The following is a 14,972-nucleotide window of genomic DNA, read 5'->3' on the forward strand; positions in this document are numbered from 1 at the left end:
TCTGTCCTCCACAGGAGAAATGTTTGTGGTGTGCCCCAAAGAACAACTACAGTCAGCGGTAAGTAGATCCATGGAAGCCCCTTATCTCAATCCAGTGCCCCGTCCTCCCAAAGGCAGTGTGCTCAGTGGTGCATTCCCATCAAATCTCACCCGTGGTTATGGTTATGCAGGCTCTGCCCCACATCACATCCACTCAGTCTTAGAGGACGTGGCACAGGAAGGAGGACTTGCTTAGCCCAGCCTGGAGGCTGCTGCCTAGAGGCCCCCATGGAGTGGAGGGTGCCTTGCCAGCTGTTGAGCTGACCTTGCCTCAGGCTCCTGACTTTCTCCCCATATACAGGCAACTTCCATACCAGGCCTGGGCATCCTTTTCACCCTTGGCATCTGGACCTGCTTTCTGATTTATCTGTGCTTCAACTCCTGTGTGACTGAGGACGTAGTTCCAACTTAGTGTCAACTCAGGACCTATCAGCAGCTCTGGTTCAGCCTCTCCCCTCTCCTTGAGCTGCACAGCAAATGCTTGCTGCCCTCTTGCATACCACCCTGCCCCTGTCTCCCTCTACCCGGAGAGTAAAATCTTCATTTAAGGCCAAAGCGGGAGTCCAAGCGTTGAATATCAGCCTCAAACTTGAGTGTGCAAGGAGTGTCACTTTTTTGGATTGAAACCAGTGTATTTCAGACTCCAACCTCTCTTCTTGCTTCCTGATGGTTTAGTGGAAAATTCTTAAGGTTATTGATCCTTCCCCCCTCATCCCTGCTTCCCTCCTCTTCACCTGGTTCTGAAAATGTCCCAGGTCAAAAGAAAGGGTCTAGCCTGCACTGCTTCCCTCTGAGGTCTCGTCACTAAGCAGGACTTGAGGCTCCACTGCTTATAGGAACTTGGTCCCCTTCTTGGGCTCTAAGGATCCACCCTCCTTATCCTCTGGAAAGTTTCCTCACCCCCCACCCAAAGGAGACCTAGCCTTTCAGAGGCCTTTAAAGGTGGGGACAAGCCACTGACCTCCCACTTCTCCACGCTGTGTCCTGCCGCAAATCCCTCCACCGAGGGAAGGTGAAGCCTGGCTGCTGGCTTGAAACCAGAGCAAAGAAAGATACAGAGAAAACAGTATTTTAACAAACTATCTTGCTATGGGTGCGATTCTTTGGCTTCAGTTCAATGAACGACGAATTAATGGGATTCCATATTTTATTTCACACCAGCTTTTTTTTTTTTTTTTTTTTTTTGCGGTACGCGGGCCTCTCACTGTTGTGACCTCTCCCGTTGCGGAGCACAGGCTCTGGATGTGCAGGCTCAGCGGCCATGGCTCACGGGCCCAGCCTCTCCGCGGCATGTGGTATCCTCCCGGACCAGGGCTCAAACCCATGTCCCCTGCATCGGCAGGTGGACTCTCAACCACTGCACCACCAGGGAAGCCCTATTTTTAGTTTTTAAAGGAACCTCCATACTGTTTTCCACAGTCCCTTATAACATCCTGTAACCTCGGTGTCTGATTCCAACAGAGTGAGGGGTAAGTGGCTCACTCTAGCTCACGCACAGGTAACAGGTGCTGCAGCCCCAGGCCCTGACTCAAGCAGTCACCAGAGAAACAGGAGGGTGTGTCATTTGGCAGCCATTAGGCAGGCAGGGCTGGGCCCAGGAGGAGGCCAGGCTGTGTCATCCATTCCCATCACTGCCCTGGGCCCTGGCATGACCCCCACTCACAGCTTCCTTTCTCTTGGTCACAGGCTGCAGCCAGCCCCAAAAGGTGGGTGAGGATGGGCTCAGGTGTCCACCACCACAGACGGGGGGCCCCATCTCTCTCAGATGCAACAGGTCTGAGTATATCCATTTCCATGACAATGGGTTACCCACCCATCTTCCTGAGGGGAGTTGCCCTGACTGGCTCCAGGGACCCCTAGAGCCTCCCTGAACCCCTTCAGTATTTGAAAGGTCATTTATCCTCCTATACGGGTGATCAATGTGACTCTTTGGTACTTCCCTCTATATTAGATCAAAACACAACCAAACAGAAATCAAATCTCACTTCTGGGGCTTCCCTGGTGGCGCAGTGGTTGAGAGTCCGCCTGCCGATGCAGGGGATGTGGGTTCGTGCCCCGGTCCGGGAAGATCCCACATGCCGCAAAGCGGCTGGGCCCATGAGCCATGGCTGCTGAGCCTGTGCGTCCGGAGCCTGTGCTCTGCAACGGGAGAGGCCACAACAGTGAGAGGCCCGTGTACCAGGGGGAAAAAAAAAAATCTCACTTCTGGAGAATGAACAGTGAGTCTGAAAGCCCAACCCCAATTCCAACTCTAGAGAACTCAGAAGGTGCAGAATATGCCTTCAGCAGGTGATGGAGCAGAATGGTGCAAGGTTCTGCCCACCTGACATTTTTTTATCAATATCAGCTTTTAAATGTGACCAAGAAGGTTTTTTTATGGGTCATGAGTTTGTGGGGAGATGAGCAACTCCAATATGAGTCTAATCCATACAATATTTCTGAGGGCAATTAAGTGATACATATCAGATGCTTTAAAAGATAGGAAAAAATTACAGGTGGCCACTAGGATTTAGTTATAAGGATACTTATCATGGAGTCATTTATGATATATATATTTAAAAACCAGAAAAAACATAAGTGGACACCAGTTGGTTAAATAAATTGTGGCACATCCATAAAATGGAATGCTCCACTGATATTAAGAATAATATGTTGTTGAAATATATTTAATGCCATCAAGAGACATTAATGATATAATGTTAAATGAAAAGAAAGCAAGTTATGAAATAAAGTATAATCCCATTTTTGGTAAAAATTTGGGGGGGGGTGTGTGCACATAGGGAGGCCTGCATGAACTGAAAAGACTTAGAAGGATATATACAAGAATAGAATAACAGCAGTAGTTTTCTCTGAGTAGTAGGATTATGACAAGTTATGTCATACTTTGTGCCTATCTGTAATCTCTAAAGTTTCTACAAGGAACATGCATTGTTTGTATAATAAAACTAATAACATGTTTCTTTTTTTAAGGAAGAGAAAGGTGGCCCAGGAAGGACCCTTAAGAACAGAGACAAAGTCAGGTGAGATCTCCCCACATCCTTTCTGATGGGAAGCACCTTGGACCTTTCTCTTTCCTGGGAGTGGCCAGTGAAGTCATGCCGTCTATGTGTTCATCCAGAGGAAGGGGGCGAATTAACACCACTAAAAGGACAATTTAAAAGGACAATAGAAAACAAAATGAAAATGGCTTTATGTTTTTACCCATGAGTGACACTTATTCGATATGTATTCTCCCACCACTGCTACCAGGGGTCCCTGCACACTCCTCTCTCCTCTGAGGAATTACAGTGGTCTGGAGTAGAGAAGGAGCCCCTGCAGTCTATCCCCAACAAGCCAAACTTGTCCTTTTAGAATGTCACTTAGATCTCGTTGCCCTTATGCTCAGAACCTCCAGTGTTCGCCCATTTCTCTCAGAGCAAAATCCAAAGTTGATGCTTGCAATGCCCTGTGGCATCCACCCTGCTACCTTCACACTCACATACTATTCTCCCCCTTACTTTCTGGGCTCTAGCCACACTGGCTTCTTTGTTCTTCTTCACACATACCGTGTACACTCTTGCCTCAGGGCCTTTGCACTCACAGACATTCCTGCCCATTTCCTCAACTATCTGTGTGGCCGTCACCTCAAAGTTACCTTCTCAGTGGCACTTTCCCCATCTGTACAAACAACAATATCCCCACCTCCAGCGTTCCTTATCCTCTTTACTCTGCTTTATTTTCCTCTCCAACTCACTTAGCACCGACTTACGTACTATCCATTTCACTTGTTGTGGTCTGTCTTCTTCTGCTCGAATGTGAGTTCCTTGAGAGCAGAGATTGTGTTTCTGTCACTGCTCTACGGCAGGGCCCAGGGCAGTGCCAAGTGCACAGCAGGGAGTTGACAGGGGCTTGCTGAACGGACACATGAGTATAAAGATATTTGCCATGTACTGAGCACTGCAGGCTCTGCACTAAGATCTTCACCTGCATTGTTTCATTTTATTCTTACAATAACCCCATGAAATCATTCTTTCTGTCTTTCTATGAAGTCATTTAAGTGGTCATCCTCCCCATTTTATATAGGATAAAACAGGCTCAGAGAGAGAGGGTAATGAAAGTAATCTGTCTGAGGTCACAGAATAAGTGGCAGAGCTGGAGTTTGAACCCGAGCATTCTGATGTCAGAATCTACCCGTGTGTCCCTGGGCCAGCAGCATTGGCATTACCTGGGAGCCTGTTAGAAATGCAGAGTCTCAGGCTATATGCCAGGCCTACTGAATCAGGACCTGCATTTTAACAAGACTTCTCAGGTGACTCCAGTGTCCATTGTAGTCTGAGAAGCAGTGCTCTATGCTGGGCCAGCAGGTGTATGGAAAATAGGGGGCTTCATTGAGCAAGGGGCTGCCGCAGTTTGGGTTAGTGGCCTTGGGTTCTTTACCCCTGTGGATGGTTCTCCTGCCCGCTACCCCTCGACCCAGGAGCTCTTTAGTATCTGCCGGGCTTTGGGGGGAACCAAGGTTCGTGATGAGGAGGGAAAACTCAATGCCAACCTCTGTCCAGGAGCCAGTCCTGCTGTGGGCACTGTTGCTTCTCTTTCTTGGAGGAAGCTCTCGCAGCTCACTCAGGGAAAACCAGACCTGTGCCTCTTAAAAGCATGTGAGAGAGCCCATTGGCATCAGAGATGCAGCACTGAGACTGGAGCAGAAGCTAGTTCCACCTGACACTTAGGCACTCGGGCCAGGGAGGTTGTTAAAACAGAAACAAAACCTACTGTCAGGGCGTCCCTGGTGGCGCAGTGGTTAAGAGTCCGCCTGCCGATGCAGGGGACACGGGTTCGTGCCCTGGTCCAGGAAGATCCCGCGTGTGGCAGAGCGGGTGGGCCCATGAGCCATGGCCGCTGAGCCTGCGCATCCGGAGCCTGTGCATCCGGAGCCTGTGCTCCTCAACGGGAGAGGCCACAGCAGTGAGAGGCCTGCGTACCACAAAAAAAAAAAAAAAACAAGCTACTGTCAATTAAATTATTAATGTCTGGGAGCCCACCCTGACATCTATTTTTATCACTGAGCGCCACCTTCAGTCTTGACATTCATGAAGAGTGGGCCTGGAATAAAACCAGAAACCCACCCTTCCAGCCTCTTGAAAGCCCATTCAAAACAAGAGTAAACATAAATGTAAACCCAAGTATGTAAAAACCGACTATGAAAACGGACCAGCAGAGGGCACTGTGACCCCATCAGTCCCTGCCCCAGTGACCTCTCCAGAAGGAAAAGCTGCAAAGACACAAGGAAGGAAATCACACAAGATTAGGGGTCTGGGTCCTGGGTCCCATCCTGGCTTCATCTTTGGAATCTTGTGGGAGCCCAGGACACCGGACACCTCTGATCTGTGCCCACCGGCAAGCCAGTGGTCACCCACATAGAGATCGGTTCCAAAAGGCCACCGCCCAGTCTGGCATTTGGGATTCACAATGAAGTGACTTTCCTTTACTCCCTTATTTACTTAACCAGCATTGGTCGAGCACCTGCTGAGCCAGGCACAGTGCTAGACCATGCAATTTTCCCAGAAAGTGGTGCCATAACAATAGTTAGATTCTAAGGCTAGCCCCCTAAAGACTTTCAAATCTTTAATATAGAGAAGATAGAACTAATGAGATTATTTTCTGTTCTAGGGTCAGAGGAAAGAAATCGGGGAAGGGCAGTGTGGAGGAGAGGAAAGAAAGTGTGGGGAGAGAAGAAAGAGGAGAGACGAGGAAGAGCAAGGGGACCCCGGGGAAGAGGAAGGCAGTTTGGCTTCCAACCCCTGCCTGGTGCATATAAAATATAGAACCTTAAAAAGTTTGTTATGGCTTCCTCCCATTTCCCTTTCTAGACCCTGACTTGGGACTTAACCTCTCCAGAGCCTCGGACTGCATGGGGCACTCCCAGAGCTCCTGCAGCACGCCCCAGCCCACCCTGCCCGTCGTGGAGGCCGTGCTCCAGAGTTTTCTACCCCTCCACTCCCCATCCACACCCCCCAGGCCTGCAGCTACCCTTCTCAGCTCCGTGTTGGCAGCTGAGTAATCCATTAAGCTAACGCACCCTGATATATAGCAGATTGATCCTCCCAGGGATGTGTATCTTTTCAAGATTACCCAAATTCACCTCTGAGTGGTAGATTCCTAGACAGTGGGCTGGAGGGATGTGACAATTTCAGGCTGTTTGTGTCGGGGGTGGTATTTTGAGAGAAAGGCCAGAGCACCTGCCAAGGGGTGTCTCACACAGTCTCTTAGAGGAGCTGGCAGGAGTGACTTCCAGGGCGGGGGTGGGTGCTAGTATAGAAAGGTCATTGACAATAAAAGATTTGCAGGTCAGAGATTAATCTCTCTGAGCAGTTTTGAGTGTGTGTGTGCGTGTGTGTGTGATTCCCTGTGTGTGCTGGGATAAGGCCAGAAGGAGAAGGTCAGTTCAGGGGAAAAGGATGGATTGCAGGGCTGGACTCAGGAGAACCACTGAGGTAGGAGAAAGGGCCTCCCGGGGCCTGGGGCCGGGGCCTCACTGTGGCAGCACCAGGCCTGCCTCTGCAAGGGCCACCTCCCGGGAGCATCTCTTGGCCGAGCACACTCTGCAGATTCTGGCCGCAGAACAGAAGGCTGTGCTGCCCACTGCCCTGCACGGTTCCCTGATGGCCAGAGACCTGCTCAGAAAGTCCTGCCTCGGCGGCTATGGGTGGGCTGGGGTCTGAAGGGCTGGTCTTCCTAAAGGGCCTGCTGGTGGGAGGTAAGGGGACACTAAAGAGGCAGGGAGGATGGTGACAGGACCATTGCAAAGGCAGACTCCTCCATCGCAGCCGTGGGCCACACGGCAGGCTTAACCAGGGTGCTTCAGGCTGAAGTTTTCCTTCAAGATGAATCTTGGGCATCAGGCACATTGCTTCCTCATTTCAGCTGCTCCCAAGGCTCCCAGAGGATCCCAAACCTGCCACCTGTTATTCCTCTGAAAGGGTCCCCTGGCTGTGCAGGGAGTGAGGTGAGGAGGGAGGAAACCTCTTTGCTCACCAGGCCTTGGTACAGCAGGAAAAGCTGCGTACCTGTCCACATGGAAGGATTTAAAGCTGGATTTAAAGCCGTGCCTGGGTCATTGTGGCAATGTTCCCCCAGTTCTACCTTTCAAAGTCCCAGCCATCAATGGTGACAGAGGTCAAACTAGAGGTTCAGGGGAGGGTTCTAGAGTGCTGATAACATCTTATTTCTTAATCTGGGTGGTGTCAATATGGGTGTGTGCTATGTATAAAAATTTATTCATCAAGCTGCAGATGTTAGATGGTGCAGCTGCTTTGGAAGACAGTTTGGCAGTTCCTCAAAAATTTAAAGGAGTTACCATTATGACCCAGCAGTTCCACTCCTAGGTATACACCCCAAAGAATCGAAAATATATGCCACACAGAAAACGTGTGCGTGAGTGTTTATAGCAGCATTATTCATAACAGCTAAAAGGGAGAAATAACCCAAATGTCTATCAGCTGGTGATGAATGACAAACAAAATGTGACCCATCCATGCCATGGTATATTACTCAACCATAAAAAGGAATGATGTACTGATACATGCTACAGCATGAATGGTCCTTGAAAACATTATGCTTAGTGAAAGAAGCCAGTCACAAAAGACTGTATATATAATAGTATGATTTTGTTAATGTGAAAAGTCCAGAACAGGCAAATCCACCGAGATAGAAAATATTGTAGATTAGTGATTGCTGGGGTCTGGGGGAGGGGGAAGTAGAGAATGAGTGCTAATGGATATGGGATTTCTTTTGGGGTATGATGGGAATGTTCTGGAATTAGTGGCAATGGTTATACAACTCTGTGACTGTATGAAAGATGCCTGAAGTGTGTACTTTAAAGGGGTGAATTTTATGGTGTGTGAATTTTATCTCAAAAACTGGATCAAGTGGTACACTTACGATTTGTTCCCTTTGATCTATGAATGTATACCTTAATAATAGTTTTTTTTTTAATTTAAAAGTGAAGATGCCACTTCTCTGTTGCTGTGGCTCCTGATTTTAAAAAAAAGTCACAACAAAAATGCCACCTCCTCTATGATGGCTCCCTCACCCCTTCTCTGAGCTCCTTTAGCCTTTAGTGCTGATACCCCGCTTACTGCTTATTGCTTGTAGAGCCTGGCCACTCAGAGTGCAGCCGTGGACAAGCATCCCTGTATCCCTCGGAGGCTTTTTAGATGTGAGACATTTCATGTCCCGCGGGCCTGCTAAATCAGACTCTGCCTTTCAACAAGATCGCCAGGTAATTCGCACGCACATTAAGGTTTGAGAAACACTGCTCTAGAACAGGGGTCCCCAACACGCCACCCTGGCCGTGGAAAAATTGTCTTCATGAGACTGGTCCCTGGTGCCAAAAATGTTGGGGACCGCTGATCTAGAAGGCTTCCCCCACCTCCCTCCCCCTCTACCTGCTGCCTACACCTTACAACTGTCTTTGTCTCTCCCCACCTAGTGCTCATCAGCATTTGTGGATTCAGTGCTAGTGGCCTCAGAACTAAAGCCAATACCTACTCTAACTCTAAGACCAGGATAGAGAAACTGAAATCTGGGGACACTTTGGTCAGATAAAAGAATATGTCAACTTTGCACGTCCAAAGTGAGGTCTCCAAATACCATTTCCCACCGAAAGGCATCAGAGCTTTGGGAGAAATGGCTGATTCTAGGTCTAAGCAGAAAATGTACAAGTCTTCTCAAGTCATGTTTAAAAGATTCAGGAACCAACTGGAAGATACTCCCGCTGATCAAAATGGGGCCACTTGAGCATCAGTAAGAATATTATCTGCAATGAATTGAAACACATCAAATGTGTTAAAAATCCATGAATTCATAGTAGTACTAAAAACTAAGCTAAACTCTGATGGGTCACTGTTGGAGGATGGTAAGAAAGCAATTCATTGTTTTGAAAATGGTAAATAAAGGGAGGAAATCAAGCAATTATCCTGGGTGTCAAACAGTAGATAAACAGTAATATCTGATTCTATTATTCCTCCTTTATTTATAAGTAGGAATACTTCTATGAAGGAGAAAATGATAGAATCAGATATGACTATTTTGAAAGAGTGATATTTCAAAAGATTCAGGCATTGACCACCTGCAGCATCTAATATCACGGAAAGAGACAAACAGACATCATGTGCCTCCTGTTGGAAGAATATCCCACCACTGAAACCAAACCTGAATATGATTAAGCTCTAGATCCAAGTACCAATTTACAGGAAAAACAGGGACAGAGATCCTGTAAAATTACACTATAGGAAGGTTATCAGCAAAATCTAGATTGTGGATAAATCTACAGAATAAACAACCCAGTATCTTCAACAAACAAATTGAGAGAGAAAAAAACAAAAGAAAAAACAGGAGTAACCTATAGATTAAAACAAAAGTTATAGCAGCCAATTTCAACAGGTGAACCTTATTTAAACCCTGATTCAAACTGTTTTTCTAAAAATCCATTTATGATAATTTTGAGACAATTGGGGAATTCGAACACCAGGAATTACTGGTTACGATACAAAAAGAGTTCTTTCTGAGTGATTTACTAAGACTTTTACAGATGAAGTAGTATGATATCTGGGATTTGCTTCAGAATAATAGAAGATGGGCTAAATTGTTGAGAGTGGGGGGATGGGGCCAGTTTGGACGTTGCTGGGGTTTGACGGGTGTGTGATAGCTCATCATAGCATTCTGTCTACTTGGTGTATGTTCAAAAGTCTCGAAAATTAAAAAGCTAAGACAGACAAACAAAAGATTTATAACAAAGTGTTGATGTAAGAAAAACATATAAGCAAAACAAAACAGAGTGTAGGTAAAGGATCCATAACTGTCTAAGAACAATAGGATGACGTTTCTTGTTTCCTTCTCAACCTACTTTCCCATAACTAGATTTTTTGTAACGTAATAATTTGCCTTCAGAAGTGTTCTATAGAATGAGACTCTCAACTCACAGTCCAGAGAATGCAGCAGAAACGTAAACGTTTTGAAAACTGAAGGAGAAAGAATTGGATACAGAGACAATTATGGGGGACTTCCCTGACGGTCCAGTGGTTAAGACTCCAAGCTTCCACTGCAGGGGGCACGGGTTTGATCCCTGGTTGGGGAACTAGGATCCCACATGCCGTGCTGTGCAGCCAAAAAAGAAAAAAAAGAATTATGGGTCAGAAATGAGCATAGCTCAGTTCATACCAGAGGCCCACCAGCCAAGGGCATGAGCCAGGCTGCAGATGTGCTCACGGCCGTGCTGGGGGTGGAAATAGTATGTCAGTTTAGCACCCTTCTCCCCAACAGAATCAAATGTTAGAGTCATGGGTTTCAAACCTGGCTGCACATTCGAATCACCTGGAAAGCTCTGGAAACACACAGATGCACAGGATTCCGCCCTGGCCCCATTAAATCTCTGCAGGAAGCCCAAGGCTTCAGTGATTGCCAAAGCTCCCCCAGGTGACTGATCCTGACACGCAGCCAGAGTGAGAGGCTTTTAGCCAGCCTGCCCACATTTAAATAGCTGGATAAACCTGCTGGGAAATGATGGCAGTCACTGCCGGATAAATGACAAAACGAGTTGGTAAGTGAAACACCGGGTGTCAACCTCATTCTGTTTTCTTTGAGTCACTTGAGGTCATTTGGAGCCACTGTGTCCAACCTGAGTCACTTTTCTCTAGGTCTTTGGGGTGTGGCTGAGATCCAAGGAGGTCAAAGGTTGGCTCCTGTGGGCTTGGCTGTGGGCTCCCGGGGCTCCAGGTTTTGGTGGCACGTAGCAAGTACCAAGGGTAAAGAGCTGGCCAGCAGAAGTCATGGTCTGGATCAGTTGAGGAAGGAAAGTTTTGGGGTCCACAGGGATGTCCTCCTGCTCTGTGCTGGGCTGTGAGTCAACCCCAGGAACATCCAGCGGCCAAGCCAGCAGCGCCAAGCCCAGATTCCATCTCCACAGCAACAAAATTCCTCCCTCGGGATCTGGGTCTGGTGCTGAATGGTGACCTTCATCGGTGCCACCGTAGAAAGTTCAACTAGCTAACTGACAGGGAACAGAGAGATTTAAAGTCAACGTGGGAGGGAGGCCCACGAGGGAAGGGATATATGTATACATACAGCTGATTCACTTTGTTGTACAGCAGAAACTAACACAACATTGTAGAGCAATTATACGCCAATAAAAAAAATATGGAACGAAAAAATGAAGTCAGTGTGTCAGGAGCCACTGATCCCTGGCAGCTGAGGAAGGCAGTTTCTAAGCCATCGTGGCACATTATGGGAAAATGTGACTCGAGTTTCCAAACTTCCATTCCCAGGTATCCACCGTGGTGCAGAGCAAGGGCCCTCACTGCAGCCTCCTCGCCGGGCAAGGTGGCTGGACATGTCCTCGGCCTGTGTGGGTGCTGCGTGGCCTCGCTCCGGTCCATCACTCGCAGGCCCACCTTGGCCCAGAGGCAAGGCCCACCCCCACGCAGGGGTTGAGACTCAGCTGATCACCTACCACACCTCCTTCGGCTCTGCCTCATTCCACTCTGGGTGTGACCTTCCCCTTGCCTCAGCCCTACCCATGTGTACCTGCTCTGACCACTGGCCAGCTCAGCCTTGCTCACGGCTCCTAGCCCTGGAGTTCTTCCGGCTTGGCCTCTCTCAAGAGCTTCCCTTCTCGGACCAGTCCTACTCGCTATGTCCTGGCCTTCCTGGGACCTTCCCCTCTTTGGCCCTGGCCCGAGAGGTCCTGGCATCACTTACCTGCCACCGGGTAACAATAAGACAGGAATCTATATCCCAGCAACTGGGCAAGGATAAGTTTAAGACTCTCAAGAGGGCTTCCCTGGTGGCGCATTGGTTGAGAGTCCGCCTGCCGATGCAGGGGACATGGGTTCGTGCCCCGGTCCGGGAAGATCCCACATGCCGCGGAGCGGCTGGGCCCGTGAGCCATGGCCGCTGAGCCTGCGCGTCCGGAGCCTGTGCTCTGCAACGGGAGAGGCCACAGCAGTGAGAGGCCCGCGTACCGCAAAAAAAAAAAAAAAAAAAAAAGCCTCTCAAGGATCTTCAAGCGAGACGTCCTTGGGTCCATATGAGCCTGGAGGAAGGCATTGTGATGTGGGTATGAGGGCAAGAACCGTGGCCTATGGGATCAGGACAGTTCCCTGGAGGAGGAAGGACTTGAAGCAGGTAAGGAAGACAGGCTGGCTATTAGTTTGGGGGTGAGAAGTAGTGGGACTGCGCAGTCGTGTGGGTGGTGACTGGAGACACGTCAGGAGAAAATGGGCTCTGAGAACCCCTGAGGGTGGGGGTGATACCCAAAATATTTAACCACCGGCCCAACCCTGCGTCTGTGCCAGCTGTGACCCTCCAGTTGCTGGGTTATGGTGAGGTCTGCGGGGTCTTGGGGGAGGACCAGGGTAATGATGGGCAGGTCACATTTGGGTTGGGGGGTGGGCTCAGAGGAGCAGCTGTTTACCTCCCAGGATGGAAGTGTTTCGGGGTTTCAACAGTCCTCGGGGCCGTGAGTAGCATGTACCAGGGAAGCTCTGCCCAGCCCATGGGTGGGGCAGTGGCCACGAGATGTGAGCCCAGCATACAGACACTACGACTGGACACCTCAGCTGCATGCTGTCTGCAGGAGGACACAGTCGTGAGTCAGGAGCTGCTGGGTTTCCTTCCTTCTCAAAAAAGATGGTATGTTCCAGCATAGTGCCGAAGACCTTGCAGTCATCTGCTGCCTTTGGAAAAGCTGTGACATCTCTATCCTGACCCAGCCATCACCAGCCATAGCCCAGGCCCCACCCAGGAGAAGCTGGGAGCCTCCCAGCGTAGTCTCCGACTTGGAGGCTTGCAGCCTTCCTTGGGAGGAGGACTCCAGCCTCAGCTGGTCTTGTGAAGTTAGAAAAAAATATCAAGGACATGAGACTGGGAGGTCTGATGACTCATTTAGAGCCAGGAATGTCAAAGGATTGTCCCTGGGACATGACAGCGGTAGTTATAACCTTCATGATGGGGGCTGGCTGCTACCTACATAGGGGCTCTCGCCTGCAGAGGCTTCGCTGGGAGAGAAGCCCTCCTCCTGTGAGGCACGGGCATTCAGGGACACGGGTGGGGATCTGGCAGGAGTCACATAGCAAGGCTTTGACAGGCCAGGAACCCTAACTTCAGGGACCGGGAGAAGAAGAACCCCAAACACTGTTACTGTAGGCAGAGCGAGATGGCAGCTGAAAGCTCAGCACAGCCACTCCAGCAGAGCCCGGGTGGCGGGGGGCACGGAACTGGCTGACTGGCTTAAGCACGGAAGGAACTTACTCAGTGGATGTGGGGATGCACACAGATGTCATCAGCGGGGAGGCTGGAGACCCACACTGGGGAAACGTCCCAAGGCAGGAGACCCAGCTGAGGCCACGCTACGGTTAGGATGCCAGTGCCGGGACTGCTGCCACTGGGCACGGAACGCTGCCTTCACAGATGGTCTTCTGGTCGAGCTGCCACGGCCCCAGATGAGTTCTCTTCTGTCCCTGCACTTTTCCCATCCCAGGTTAAAACCCCCCGTTGCCTGGGCCAGGACGGGGAGCCCACAAGCTCCGTGGGGGTGGAAAGATGGGGGAACACCTGGGCCTTCAACTCCCGGAGGGCCTGATGGATCCTGCCTTCTGCCGAGACTCACACCGGGGGGTTCCCTCCAAAGAGGAGGCGTGCTGGAAACTGGGGCAGCCTAAACAAACAGAGCAACAGCAGCCAGTGCCCACGATGAGCTACTCTTGTCTTTAAACTTAGAGAATATCCAGGTGAATAACATCACCTAGAGATGAATGAAAGAGCAAAAGGCTTCGTGTGGACACAGCCTCCTATTCCACATGGGGCTGTACCCAAAGCAAACATTTATAGATGCAACACCTGCGGGGGTGGAGGGGTGGGTGAGGATCTCTGCCCTACGTAGACATTCCAAAATGACTCCATCTTACCGTCCAGCGAGTCTGCTTTTCCAGTGGTGCAAATGCCACCTCACGCAGCCAGAGAGGATGCTGGGACCTGTGGAGACTTGGTCAGAGGTCCTGTCAGACCCTATGGGAAGTGGTAACATCTGGTTGTTGCTGATGGGTGAGGGGAGGTTTGACAGTAACACCAGAATGGCCCATGGATGGCTCCTGAGGGCCCATGGACACCCTGAAATTGTGTGGAAGATGTTGCATGTGTGCACATGCAGTTTTTCTGGAGCAAGGTCAGAACTTGGCATCTTCAGATGAAAACAAGCACTGCTAGAACAAAATTTCCTCAACACCTTCCTGATGCCCCAAAGGCCTGATGGACTGCACTGAAAGATCAGTTTCCATCACCATCCATTCAAGACCTCTCTTCTCTCCTTGCCACGGTTAATACTCCAGCCCCAAATGCTCCCTCCCTGCCTCCAGGACCAGAGTCATACACCTAACTTGGACGTTTGAAAGGCATCTCCTCTGAACACATGCAAGCCAGAACTCTGGATTCACACTCCCCTGACACCCCATTCCTCCCCAAGCCTTCCCTATCACAGTTAATGGCATACTTCCTTTTTAAAAAGAGGAAGAGCTGTGCAGTAGTTAAACACTGAGTTCGTTCAAATCCGAGCTTTTCCACTTGCTAGCCATGTGAAACTATGCAAATGGATTAAACTCTCTGTGCCTCAATTTCTTCTGTAAAATGGGGACAATAATAACACCTAGTTCATAGGAGTGTTGTCAAGTTTTCTAAAATTTATTTTCATTTGGTTGTGCTGAGTCTTAGTTGCAGCAGGTGGGCTCCTTAGTTGCGGCAGGCGGGCTCCTTAGTTATGGCATGTGTGTGGAATCTAGTTCCCTGACCAAGGATCAAACCCAGACCCCCTGCATTGAAAGCACAGAGTCTTATTGGCTGCGCCACCAGGGAAGTCCCCTGTTGTCAAGTTGTAATGGCTTTAAAGTATGCCAAGGGTTCAGAAG

The 14,972-nt window shown here is 49.4% G+C and overlaps 1 protein-coding gene across 4 annotated transcripts in view; it reads left to right on the forward strand.

Moving 5' to 3' along the window:
• Window positions 1–14,709, forward strand: part of TEX35 (testis expressed 35) — a 30,143-nt gene extending 15,434 nt beyond the window's left edge. For 3 of the 4 annotated variants that reach the window (XM_081221875.1, XM_081221877.1, XM_081221876.1), the window contains 3 exons: window positions 15–58; window positions 3,010–3,059; window positions 5,886–6,294. In XM_081221875.1, coding sequence (XP_081078001.1) covers window positions 15–58; window positions 3,010–3,059; window positions 5,886–6,076 — 285 coding nt within the window. In that variant the 3' untranslated portion in view covers window positions 6,077–6,294. Of the gene's footprint in view, window positions 1–14; window positions 59–3,009; window positions 3,060–5,885; window positions 6,295–8,169; window positions 8,297–11,339 lie in introns of those variants that run through there. The other variant, XR_014014204.1, reaches the window with a different exon arrangement.
• Window positions 14,710–14,972: the final 263 nt, after the last annotated feature.

The sequence above is a fragment of the Mesoplodon bidens genome (assembly GCF_964165515.1).
Source record: "Mesoplodon bidens genome assembly, chromosome: 2".
In the NCBI taxonomy this organism is placed as follows: Eukaryota; Metazoa; Chordata; class Mammalia; order Artiodactyla; family Ziphiidae; genus Mesoplodon; species Mesoplodon bidens.